Below are 13,894 nucleotides of genomic sequence, written 5' to 3'. Positions count from 1 at the left end.
CAACCGCTCCTCGGAGGTCTATCTTCTCTTTTCAGGATCATCTGCGCTCCTAGGTATTCGCTCCTCGAGGGCCTATCCAGCTCAGGGTATACTGCATCTCGGACCTCTGGTCCTGCCTTCATCATCTACCAGGAGGATTCTTGCACTACTCTTCAGTGAGTACCTCTGTGCTCCAGCCCTCCATTTCCATCCTCCAGGTTCAGCTTATCCCGCTCTGCGGAACACTACCAACTAGTACATCTGAGACTGTCTGAGCTTATTGGCACATTGCTGGACTTCTGTGCCATCTGTTCCTGTGCAAGTATCTATTTACAGCAGTACAATAAAGCTTTCCCTCTCAAGTGTCTGCTCTCTGAGTCTAGTCTATTGCTGTGGTTCCCCACGGGGCCCCTCCCCATGGGAGGAGTAATCACCACTGCGACTAAGAATCCACACTATGTCACAAACCCAACAAATAGGTTCCAGTCTTAACTCTATTGGCATCAAATTCCATAATTTAGGCACGGCTAGAGATAGAGCTCTCTTTCGTAAACACTGAAGCAATTTTCAAGTGTACTTTTATGCATACTGCAAAGAGCTCTTCTCAGCAGCAGAGTTGGGAGCATGGGAAATATGTGTATGTACTTTTGAATTTCCTAAGCATGCATATAAAGGTTCACATGGAGCACATATATACCTGCTCTCTAGTTGTCATACAGGTGTGCTCCTATGCCGCACTAAGGTATATGGAGTCCGCTAATTCTCAAAAAGGACTTACATACATAAGTCCGCTTTGAGAATTATGGCTGAAATCCATGTGTTCAAAATACAAAGTGTGCATGCTGTTATAAAATTGGGCTCATTGTTTTTAAACAATATTTATACAAATACAAAATTTACAAATATGAAATTTACCAAATGCATGGGCACCTTAACTTGAGGCCCCTAAAGTTAGTATAGATATTGCAATGACCTAGATTAAGGTGCTTTATTTAGGTGCTCAGTGCTGAATAATATTAGCACCAAGTGCCTAAACTTGTTCCCCTGGTCTGTCCTCATCCACTTTTAGGAGCCATAATTTAGGAGTCTTTTAAGGAGTCAAAATTTAGGTGCTAAGCCCATGAAGAATTTAAATTACTCTCTCTCTCTCTCTCTCATATCAGCCCACTTTGACAGAAATCTTGCCCCAAACTCCTCTCCCCTTTTCCAAATTAACATCGCACCATGTGCAAGTTGGAAATTAACCTCCTAAGGTCTGGATTTATCAAAATGCGATAAGTATCGCATGCGATAGCAAAAGGGGTGTAGTTTATGCTAATGTACCTATGTGAAGAGCTAAGTTAGTACACATTGTGCTAACTGTATTCAACCACTGGGGGGGGGGAGAGAGAGAGAGAGAGAGACTAGCCATAGTATCCGCTCCCTAGATATATATTTGTATCCCTATGGTAGGCCCACCTAGTAACTTGAGGTGAGGGTTAGGTAATGGTGTAGGGGGTTAAGGGCCACTTTGACATTCAATGTGAGATGTACGAACAGAACAGTGGTCTCTTGTGAAGATCTGAGGACCGATGGAGAGAGGAAACTCACCCAAAGATGAGATTGTGCAATGTTCTCTCCACCTAGCTTGATGTTACCCAGGTAGAGAGTCCATCAAGCTAGGTGGAGAGAACATTGCACAAATCTCATCTTGGAGTGAGTTTCCTCTCTCCGTCGGTGTTCAGATCTTCACAAGAGACCACTGTACTGTTCGTATGTCTCACATTGAATGTTAAAGTGGCCCCTAACCCCCTACACTGATACTTAACCCTCACCTCAAGTTACTAGGTGGGCCTACCATAGGGATACAAATACCTATCTAGGGAGAGGCTACTATGGCTAGTCTCTCTCCCTCTCTTTAAATCTACCCAAACAGGCCTTTCAGGAGACATCACAAAATGCAATAAAACCTTACCGCCTGGTAATACAAGCTAGTACATGGCTTAACACTATTCAAAAAGGTGTAGTTAAAATCAGCATTAAGTCTGTGCAATAGCATTTTGCACACTGGCATGCCCACCCCTATCTCCTCCTCTTTTCCAAATTTGCATCGCACCATACGATATGGTGCTATCGCATGCGTTAAAGACGTTTTCGCATGCGATAAGCCCTTAACGCATGCAAAAACGCCTTAGCGCATTTTGATAAATGACCCCCTAAGTTAGGTGCCTATATTTTTGGAATATTGGCCTAATAAGTTACAAACTTTTAACTGTGAAATGCACTTTTGCTTTTAATTGAAATCCAATGCAACTATCCTTTTTATATTTTATTGAAAAAGTCTTTTCTGAATATATGAGCTTACTTTATGTATGCTGAAAATGCTCTGAGACCAGAAGTGTGCCATGCTGTTAATTACCAGAAAGATATGTGTATGTATATTGGGCACATTGTAACAGACACAAAAAGGAATTGAATTAACAAAAGTTTGAAACTTGTCAGTAGTAGTGCCAAACATTAAGGTTTCTATGAATTGAAAGTAATGCCCTTTCTGCCAGCTGTGGGAAACCAGCATCTATAGACTTCCAAAACACATCCGGGTCTTTGCAACTGGTGTATACAGGAGCAAAAATCTTTGTAGAAAGATGACATTCTTCTAAAGGGACATCAGTCCATCCAGGAATTATACAAAATCATCTTTGGTTTGATTTAACATATATTTGTATCAAACATTCTCCAACGTCACCCCCTTCCTTTATTCCCTCCAGGACAGGAGAAGGGGGGGGGGGGGGGGAGAACAATGGAAAGAGAGGGACTGAATGAGCCTCTGTCTGCTCCAGCCTCAGCCTCACTCCTTCTGCTCCTGTTCTCTATAGGCTGTTTGTAAGGGGGAGCACTGGAGTAGAAAAAACAGAGAGAGAGAGAGCTGAGACTGAAAGCAGACACCTTGTAACTTTCTTCAGATGATTGAATTAGGAGGTGGGGAAGCCTTAAATTTCTTTGTTGTGTAGCAGATTGTAAATTATGTGGCAACAGGTTAATTATGCGGTTTCTCTAATGGCCACAGAATCACAGGATTATTAATCACTGATTAGTAATACCCTTTAAATATGTGAATGTCTTTATCATATCTCTCCTTTTGTCTAGGGTATACATATTTAGATTTATACGTCTCATCTCATATGGCTTCTGATACAAACCTTACACCATTTTGGTAGCCCTTTTCTGGAACTCTTCTAAGTAACAAACGAGGCTTAAGTTACCCCTTCTGCTCCCTAATTAGGAGAGTGTCTTCATCTGGCCTTAGTCAACTATGATCTAAATGCTGCACACTTTTTTAGGCCTCAGGCAGTTTGCAGCCGGACGAATGGAAAACCTGACCGATTGAAGCGTTTACCTGTCTGTCTGTACCTGTTACACAACTGCAAATACTCTTTAAGTTGAATATAACTTCAAGCAAAAGTACAGATATGAGATCCTAAAATTTTTCTGTGGCTTGCATGCAAATGAGGACGTGGGTGCCAGTTTTCCTTTCAGATCACACAGCTAGTAATACATCCTATCCTATCCTGAAACAGCTACATTGGCTTCATATTAGGTTTCACATTCTCTTTAAAATGTTATGTTTAGTTTTACAATTTATTTACGGAGATTTATGTCCATCTCCATTCCTATTGCCCTGGCAGAACTCTTTACTCATTTCAATTGTGTTTTTTAGCAACTCCTTCACTTAGCAGTCGCAAATATGCCTTTCATTGTATCAGTCTACATCTGTAGGAAAATCTACCACAGGATGTCAGAGAAACACAATCTTACTTTGGGTTCTGTAAGAAAATAAGTCTTTATTTGGTTTAGTTTATCTGTTGGATTAATTTTGATTCTAGGTTGATAGCATAAAATGAATGGATTCTATGTAGTTTATTAAGGATATTGTGCCTTGGTTTTAATAATTTTATCAGATGCATTTATTTGTATCTATTTATCAGTGATTGTATAAATTACAGTATGTGGTTATTATTTATGATTATATGTTGTACCCTGCATCAGGTGTCTTGTACAGATTAAGCGGGTTATAAATTGAATTCAATAATAAGTAAATAAAACATCTAATGGGAAATAAATTTGCCAATTCAAATTTGCAGTCTAAGACATGTTTTGTTCATTTTTGGATTTATCAGCATGACATAGGTAAGGTTTTTATGAAGAATCTAGTATTAGTTGGGCAGAGTAGGAAGGGATAGATTGGCTAACAAGTGGGAAAGAATTTCAGTGACAAGCACTAGGAGGCAGACAGATGGCCAAGACAGAATGCTGTTCAGGTTTCTTATTCAACAGAATGGCATTCAGCTGTGCAGTCTAAGTAGAATATTTCCTTACCTGTTGTACACTACATTTTAAAAGTTTACAAATTACCTGAATGTTTTATTTTGTTGATTTATAATGGCACAATAAATGTACTTGGAGCTAGCTGTTATAGTACAGCATTGTTACCTCAAGCATCTTTGAGGCAGACAAATATTCTTCTTGCTTTTCTCACTTTGCCGTCCTCGGGCGCACGTACAAGGTAACAGAAAAGTTCTGGTTCTTAAATAGACTGCTTTCATTTGCTTGGTTGCCACTTTGGCAAGGTGAGCCTCCAGAGAGCCACACATGATTCCACAGACAGTGCTGGATTGCTCCAGATTTCCCCACAGTGGGCACAGGGATTGAGGACAGGACCCGCTGCTTTCTAGATGACAGCCCTCTGCCAGTGTAGATGTCAGCTGGAAAATGTATTACTTGAAAACACTCTGTATTAAGATTGAAAGCATGTATTTTAAACACCAGGTGGCGCTCGGATCACATCTCTCTTATTGTTTTATTAGATGCCACTCCAAGTTAAATTTTTCTGAAGTAAGTAGTTGTGGGTCCAAGTTAAAAAGAATGAATCTAAAGTTTAACTTAGACTTATGAAAGAGTGAATTTTCAAGGATTTTAACACGTCCAGACTTTATGATGAAAATCCCCGACTTTAAATGCATAACATTTTAGCTGCATAAAAACTGCTGTTTTCTGTATTAGTTACCTATGTGTTATAAGCCCAATTGATTGAACGTATGCAGCCAATTCCTACATATTTTATTTTTGTATATCAAATTATTTGCAACCATTGTACCTCACTGCTTGTGTAATTTATCTTGGAACACAGAAAGATAAGGGCATGCTTTGCTTTTACTCCATGCCAAGATCTGATTTATGTTTTCAGTGTTGTCACTTATTACTACTTTCACTTCTTTTCCAAACTGGAAGCAAAAGATTTCCTTGGTTTTGGGGTTGGTTCTGGTCATGTACCTTGTTTACCATGGTCACGCTACATCAGTCATGCAAAAAATAAAAACATTAACAAGAGCTGTACATAATTACACTCTTGAAATCCACAAAGCAATAGATTACTGGTAATCACACAACTACTGTAAAATCTGTGGTATATTCTCCTTCCAGAAAAAATGTTCAACATGCTAGTCAGCTATTGCTTTAGTTACTATAGTTGAATGAATTTACTTCAGTTTAGTTTATAATATATGTAGTCTTCTACCTGTAACCCATTCTTTGGTCAAAATTGACAAAAGAGAGGGAAAAGGATCAAAGCCCAATGTCAATTTCAAACCCACTCGATTTTTTGGCAAATGACAATATCATAAAAAATTTTTGCTTTAAAGTTTACATCTGCAGCCTCTCGCCTCACAATGGGCCGCAAGCTTCAATCAGCTTGTAAAGCAGAATGTAATTTCTTTTTAATCATTTATTGTCATATTGCCTGTCACTAATCTAAACTTTATTCAAACAAATTACTTATCACTAACCTCATTCAAAACACCCCTAAAAAAGGTATACCAGTGTGAAAAATTTGTTACTTCTCACTTTTCACTATAATTCAACCATGAATCTTCTATAGAGGAATACTTAGCCAATTCAACGTGAAATGTAAGTCAAATTATTCCCTGCTTGAAACGGCCAATATTCTTCAGTATCCCGGACAAACAATGTCTCACCGCTCATATTCAAAAATGGCGCCGTAGCCATTTAGAGGTTAGTGATAAGTAATTTGTTTGAATAAAGTTTAGATTAGTGATAGGCAATATGACAATAAATGATTAAAAAGAAATTACATTCTGCTTTACAAGCTGATTGAAGCTTGCGGCCCATTGTGAGGCGAGAGGCTGCAGATGTAAACTTTAAAGCAAACATTTTTTATGATATTGTCATTTGCCAAAAAATTGAGTGGGTTTGAAATTAACATTGGGCTTTGATCATTTTCCCTCTCTTTTGTCAATTTTGATTATAATAGAGAGGTGTTCTGCTTCTTTGATTATTGATTACCCATTCTTTGGTTACAGGCATCAGTTATTCTGCTTTGTGTGATTTATGAGTTTTGAAAATGTTATTATTTGTGATAATTGTGGGTGGATCCTTGGGCCGGTGGCAGATGACCACGCCCCCGGGGAAGTTCCCGAGAGGGACCACCGGTCAGGCTCAGAGTTGGGAGACAGACACACACTAGATCTTTTATTAAACTGTATAGTGAACCACCAGAGGTGGCAGTAGTGAGCTGGAAGAGCCCGGCTGGGCTGTAGTCCCTCAGGCACTGGAACAGCGATCCCAGGATGGCTGAGCTGTAGAAAAACTGAATATAGTGAGTAGGCAGAGTACGCAGAGTTCAGGAACAGAACCTTGATGGTAACACTCACACAATAGTCTCTTGAAGTAGCCCAGGGGCTGGAATGAAGTAGGCCCTCGAGGAGCGAGTACCTGGTTCCAGGGAACGCTCTGAGAGAGCGATGGTAACTCACTGGTGTTGTAGGCAGTGGTGACTTCCTGGCAGAAGTTGTATTCGGTAGCAGGTGCGGGAACGTGGGCCCTCGAGGAGCAAGTACCGGTTCCAGACTGTGACCTGAAAAGCAAGAGAGAGAGCGAGGCCCCTGAGGAGCGGGTACCCCTGGTAAATTCCGAGGAGGCAGAGTAGCAAGGTATGCGGAGAGCGAATCCCATCCGCAGCGATACCTGGAGGAAGCGAAGAAAACCTTAACCTTTGCTAACTCGAATAGCTAGCAAAACGAAAGACCTTAAGTATCCGGTGAGGATGACATCATCTCAGGGGGACGCCCCTGAGGTTCGCACCACAGCTGGTACTTGAGTCGGGGCCGCGCCGTGCGCGCGCCCTTAGGCTTCAGGAGAACATGGCGGAAGGCAGCGTCTGGCCAGTCAGGGGATGCCGGAGGAGAACGGCAAGATGACGCAGCGGCAGCCAAACTTCCATCAACCAAAGAGGTAAGGTGGGCGGCGTGGAGACGTTGGGCAGCGACTGTCGCAACAGAAAAGTTACAGACATGACACAGAATTATAGGCACAACTCTTCTTTATGCCAAAAAGATGTTAGAAATTATTGGGATAAAGCATTTATTATAATTGTAGAGTTATTATCTAATTCTGCGTGCAACCTAACAGCCCACTTTCTCATCACCAAGTAAGTACATGTAGTAATAAATTATAACTTTATTTTTGCCAGGCATTTGATAAACTTGAAAGTATTGATGCTTACCTGAAACTGCTGAAATCAGAGGATCTAAGTGAGCCTGTCATGGCCATGAAGCATAAAGACCTACAAAAGGAAGTTAAAGATTGCACAGAGGATGCTTTGCAAAAAGGGCAGACCTTAATCAAGAAAAGAGACTCCAGAAGGTAAGTCTGGAAAGCTCATTTGCTTCCTAGAAGTGAGTCACTCTTCAAAATATCACAGAGACTTGCTACATATACTTTGATTCCCAAGATAGAGCTCCTGCTGGGAGTGAGGGAGGGGGGAGAAGGGACAGCAGCCACCTAAGCAGTGAAACGGATACTGTCCAGCCATGATTAGGGTGTGCCTACATGATTCAGTCCAACTGAGCTTATGTGACTCCCACACACCATGAGAATCGCACAGGTTCAAACTGGTTGAACCGTGCAGACTTTCCTTCATTGCATCAGGTGCCTGCATGGTTCAGTTGCTCAACAATCCCCTGGTCTTCACCTTCAAAGGTGGACCTGATCCTTGCCAGTAGAGGCGGGTCCAGGTCATCATTCTTCTGCCACTATTTTGTTCATTGCACCATTAGGAAGTGAAAGGTCAAATATTTTTCATATTGTAAAATCACTTATGATGCAAAAACCCAAGGGAAAGGTACAGTACTGGAGGTGAAATTCTTCTAAGCACAAAGGAAGAGTAGCATCTGGGGGTAATTGTATCTGATGATCTTAAGGTGGCCAAAAAGGTGGATAAATTGATGGTAAAAGCCAAACAAATGCGTGACTGCATAGGGAGACGAATGGTCAGCAGAAACAGGGAGGTGAGACCCCACTTGGAATACTGTGTACAATTCTGGAGACACACACTTCAAAAGAATGTAAACAGGATGGAGTCGGTCCAGAGGGTGGCTACTAAAATGGTCAGTAGTCTTTGTTCTAAACCATATGGGGATACACTTATAGAGTCATTCAAATATCTTATAGGTTTTCATGCACAGGAGTTGAATCTTTTTCAGTGGAAAGGAGGCTCTAGAATGAGAGGTGAAGAGATGAGATAACGGTATTAGATTTAGGAGTAATTTTAGGAAATATTTCTTTACAGAGTGTGTGGATGTATGGAATGGACTCCCAGTGGAAGTGGTGGAGACAAAAACAGTATCTGAATTTAGGAAGGCATTGGATAAATAGAGGGGATCTCTAAGGAAGTGATTAGAATTATATGTGGTACCCCCTTTGGATCAGCCACTAGATGGCCCTAGGTCCTTGCTTAGGAATCTTATATCTATGAGCCTTCCATGCCTCTCTGCCCCTTCAGCCTGGAGGGCTTGGATTGGACGCCTCATCCTATTTAGTGCAGTCATTTTAGCATCCTGTGTGGTCAGTTATAGAAAGTCTCTTAACAGTGAGGATCTCTTTCTTCAACTCTCTGGTAAGACCTCCCAGCCTCAACATGCACCTTAAGTTTGAAGAGATCCTTCATCATGCACTCCCTGCCAGACGGTCCCTCTTCTATTAGTTACAGAGAGAGAAATAGATTTTGGGCCAGAGTCCCCTTTGGGGCTCTCCATCCAGAGAACTGAAGACCCATGAGCTCCACTCTACTCCCTAGGTGGGAAAGACCGATGTCAGCGCCTTCTGAGAGAAATGTTGATAGCTGAAGATGAATCTAGTTTTCCTTAAAGAAAGTATTTTAGACAATTGGTTTTGGGGAGGATTATTCTGACTCACCCCTCCCCATGGAGATCCAGAGCTGGAATAGCCTAATCTCCTCTTTCTAGAGACTTTTCCTGCAAGAGAAGTCCCACACAACAAATCTAAGGAGAATGATCAAAATTGGTAGACCCCAATCAGATCTCCACTAATGGGATCAAAACAGGCTGAGTATCCAAGAATGAGATGGATTCAGGTAGGACTGGTTTTTTTTTCTGTGTTTGAATAGACCCCTCCAATAGAATTTCCATTTAACCGATGGGAGAGCTTTGTGCACTTAACACCACCATGGGAAGCTTCACCCAGATGCCTGAAATAAAGGATACCTACCTAAAGATAAAATCACATCTTGTACCATCAATCAGCTGTAATTTCGATATTATGGACAACTTGGACTTTAATTTAATTGTTGCAAAGTCAGTAAACTTTATTTTAACACCCAGAGCCATGTCTTGCCTGGTGTGCCAGCATCTTACCCCTTAGGATGCAGCTATTTACAATACATGGGGAAAACACACCATTGTCTGGGCAATAAGCAAGAGCTTCCCCACACAGAAAGAATTCACCCTAGGATAGAGAGTTAAGCATGGGAGACGTGCAAGCCGGATGTATGCTCCGAAGAGAACAAGTAAGTTTGTGTGCCCTTGAAACCTACCCCCTAATACTAAATTAATTGAATGGATGGGCAGACTGGATGGGCCATACGTCTTTTTCTGTTGTCATGTTTCTGTGTTTCTATGTAGCAAAAGAATATAGCTGGTTAAGTGGTGTTAGTGTTTTAAAAAAAATGTGGTGCATAGGCCTGGGGGCCCAATTCCTAGACCCCCATCCAATGTGTAAAAATGGGCTCTACTGGGCCAAGCCTCCTCCCCCGCCACCACACGTCCGACACCCTTCCAAGCAGGGCCGGTGCAAGGGTATTAGGGGCCCTAGGCGACCCTTGCGCTGTCGCCCCCCCCCCCCCAGTTATGCCCCCTCCCCGGTTGCGCCCCCCCCCCACCTGTTTCGGCACTGACTATGTGCTTCTCAGGGCGCCGAGCCATAGGGGGCACCAAAGAGCAGCCACGTGGTGCCGCAAGCAGGGCCTATCCCGCTCGCGGCAAAGAGAAATAGAAACAGTGCCGAAACAGGAAGGGGGGGGGGGGGCGTAACACTGTGTGCTTCTCAGGGCTGCGAGCAGCAGCCTGAGAACCACACAGTCTCTATTTCTGTTTGCCGTGAGCGGAACAGGCCCCGCTTGCGGAACCACGTGGCTGCTCTTTGGTGCCCCCTATGGCTCGGCGCCCTAGGCGACCACCGAAGTTCACCTAATGGACGCACCGGCCCTGCTTCCAAGTAACATTTGAAATAAAAATAGCTATGGTCCATTTACCAGTCTTCATCCACCCCCTCTCCAGCTAACCAAAATCAGAATGCATCTTCTCCCTCCCAACACATATCTTTCCAAACAACCACCACCTTTCAAAATGCCTTTCTGGTGCCAGGTTCGCAGTATACTTGTATTGAGATCCTGGACGATTTTAGTGTTGCTCTGAGAGCAGTGCTGGAAGTGTAAGCTATCATTGCTGCTGTTCTTTAAAAATCTCTGACAGCAATACCTTGGAGGTATTTAAATGCCTCTATCATACCTATGCCGCATATCCTCTATACATGTTTAGATCTTTAAGTCTGTCCCCATATGCTTTACAACAAAGACATTTGGCCATTTTAGCAGCCACCCTCTGGACCAAATTCTTCCAATGTATATCCTTTTGAAGATGCAATTTCCAGAATTATACACAGTATTCCAAATAAGGCCTTACCGGGAAGACTTATACGGGGTAAAAATATCATCTCCTTTGTTCTGCTGACAATTCCTCTCCTCTCCTTATGCACCAAGCATCTTTCTCCACTTGTTTTGCCAGCTTAAGATCATCCTATATGAGCACCCCCAGATTCACTCTTGATCCATGCACAGAAGAATTTCACCCCCTGTATTATGCTGCAGCCTTGGATTTTGCAGCCCATATGAAGGACCCTACATTTTTTAGCATTAAATCTTAGCTACTATTTATTTAACATATTTATATACCATTTTACCAATACAAAATTGACCAAAGTGGTTTACAGTAATAAAAGTAAAAATAAAAGTTAAATTAAATTTAATATATAAAATAAAATAATAAAAGAAATAAAATAAAGTTAGAATAAAAATACAGTTAACATTTTGATCTAAATTTACTATATTTACTATATAGTAAATATATATAAAAGGTTATAAAAAGGTTATAGCAAACGTTAGTGTAGGAAATAAGCATCTACACTAACAGAAGAAATAAGAGTTAAGCTTCCTAGTGGTTAAGGTGCAAAGTATGGCTGTCTTTATCTCTCTGAGATTAGCTACTGTTAATTGACTCGGGGTTCCCAAATGCTTCCTTAAAGAGATATGTTTTTAGTGCTTTCTTGAACTCCTTTCTGTTATGTATTTGTCTTAAAAAATCCGGCAAAGCATTCCACAGAATGGGGCCAGCTACTAAAAGGCTCTGGGGCGGATTTTAAAAGGAGCGCGAATAGCCTACTTTTGTTTGCGCTCCAGGCGCAAACAAAAGTACGCTGGATTTTAGTAGATACGCGCGGAGCCGCGCGTATCTACTAAAAAACCTGGATCGGCGCGTGCAAGGCTATCGATTTTGTATAGCCGGCGCGCGCCGAGCCGCGCAGCCTACCCCCGTTCCCTCCGAGGCCGCTCCGAAATCGGAGCGGCCTCGGAGGGAATACTCTAACACCCTCCCCTCACCTTCCCCTCCCTTCCTCTACCTAACCCACCCGCCCGGCCCTGTCTATACCCCCCCCCTTACCTTTGTTGGGGGATTTACGCCTCCCGGAGGGAGGCGTAAATCCCCGCGCGCCAGCGGGCCTCCTGCGCGCCAGGCCGCGACCTGGGGGCGGGTACGGAGGGCGCGGCCACGCCCCCGGACCGCCCCGGGCCATAGCCACGCCCCCGTACCTGCCCACAAAACGCTGCCGACACGCCCCGAAAACGCTGCGACGACCGGGACCGCCCCCCGACTCGCCCCCGACACGCCCCCTCGGAGAACCCCGGGACTTACGCGAGTCCCGGGGCTCTGCGCGCGCCGGTAGGCCTATGTAAAATAGGCTTCTCGGCGAGCAGGGCTCTTAAAATCCGCCCCTCTTTGTCTTGTTACATTTAGAGCAGCCATTTTTACTGTGGGAACTTCTAATAAATTTTTCCCGGCTGACCTAAGTTCTCTTGAGGGTTTGTAGACTCGTAGTGTGGAGCATAGCCAAAGAGAGTCTATGTTATTTAACAAAGAGTGAATAATTGTGATAATTTTATACCATATTCTGAATTTAACTGGTAACCAGTGTAATTTTTGTAAGACAAGAGAAATGTGCTGTTTAATGGGAGTAGCTATAAGAAGTCTAGCTGCTGAATTCTGGATTAGCTGAAGGGGTCTAATAGTTGATTCAGGTAGACCTAAGTATAATCCATTGCAGTAATCTATTCCTGAAAAGAACAAAGCTTGCAATACTGATCTATAATCATGGAAAAATAATAGAGGCCGTAGTCGCTTTATGTAGTTTAAAGTATGAGTTTTTTACTATTTTGGATATGTGCTGAGATAAAGATAAGTTGGAGTCAATCCAAACTCCCAAGTTCCGTGCAATTTTAGTAATTTGAATGGTATCTTTACCCAAAGTTATATTAGCAGGGGGAGTATTACATGAGTTCGCTATAAAACTAAGAAATAAATTTTCAGTTTTTTTCTTGTTCAGTTTTAAGCGATTATGGGCAATCCATTGTTCAATGGTATTAATGTATAGTTGGATTAAAGAAAAAGTCTCCGGCCAGGATGATTAATAAGGGACAAATAGTTGGATATCGTCTGCATAGATTTTGTATTGCACATTTAAAGAAGATAAAATGTGACACAACGGTAAAAGGTAGATATTGAATAATATAGGCAACAATGAAGAGCCTTGAGGTACACCTGTTGATTGAGAGTAAAATTGGGAGAGATAGGAACTGATATTAATTTGACAAGAGCGATTGGTAAGAAAACTTTCGAACCAACTCAATACTGTAGAATGAATTCCTATATGTTGAAGAACAGATACCAAAATTTTATGGTCCAGCATATCAAATGCTGCTGAGATGGCTAAGAAAATCACAACATATTCAGTATAAGAATCAAATCCTCTAAGAAAAGTATCAAATGAGCAGAGAAGGAGAGTCTCCGTTGAGTGCCCCTTCCTAAACCCATGTTGGTTTGGATTTAATATGACGTACTCAGTTAGATAGTCTTTTAGTTGGAATAAGACGACTGATTCCAGAGTTTTTGCTAAGAAGGACAGTGAAGCGATGGGTCTCAAATTAGTAAAATCCATAAATGAAGAGGTATTGTTGTTTAATATGGGCAGTACAGAAGTTTGTTTTAATATATCAGGGAATTTCCCAGATTTTAATGACTGATTGATAATCTGACATAAGTGATCGGGGCAACTTTCTTTGAGGATTGCTAGTTCCCTCCTCATGTTTTCCACACCTTCTTGGGTGTCTACCCTGTTGCATATTTTGGTATCATCCGCAGATTTTTGTATTATTCTCCAATTTGTCAGTTACTATCCACACTTTGAATTTCATACTGTCTTTATGTGGATGATATTCAGTAGAGATGTGAAT

General features: G+C 42.0%; 1 protein-coding gene across 3 annotated transcripts in view; it reads left to right on the top strand.

Annotated features, from left to right (window-relative positions):
- Nucleotides 1-13,894, top strand: part of CCDC141 (coiled-coil domain containing 141) — a 324,021-nt gene that overhangs the window by 205,561 nt on the left and 104,566 nt on the right. For all 3 annotated transcript variants that reach the window (XM_029605900.1, XM_029605899.1, XM_029605902.1), the window contains exon 8: nt 7,505-7,677. In XM_029605900.1, coding sequence (XP_029461760.1) covers nt 7,505-7,677 — 173 coding nt within the window. The remainder of the gene's footprint in view (nt 1-7,504; nt 7,678-13,894) is intronic.

This window comes from Rhinatrema bivittatum, chromosome 6 (assembly GCF_901001135.1).
Source record: "Rhinatrema bivittatum chromosome 6, aRhiBiv1.1, whole genome shotgun sequence".
NCBI classification, from domain to species: domain Eukaryota; kingdom Metazoa; phylum Chordata; class Amphibia; order Gymnophiona; family Rhinatrematidae; genus Rhinatrema; species Rhinatrema bivittatum.
The sequence above is the reverse complement of the archived record's forward strand: the minus strand, read 5'-3'. Positions and strand labels throughout refer to the sequence as shown.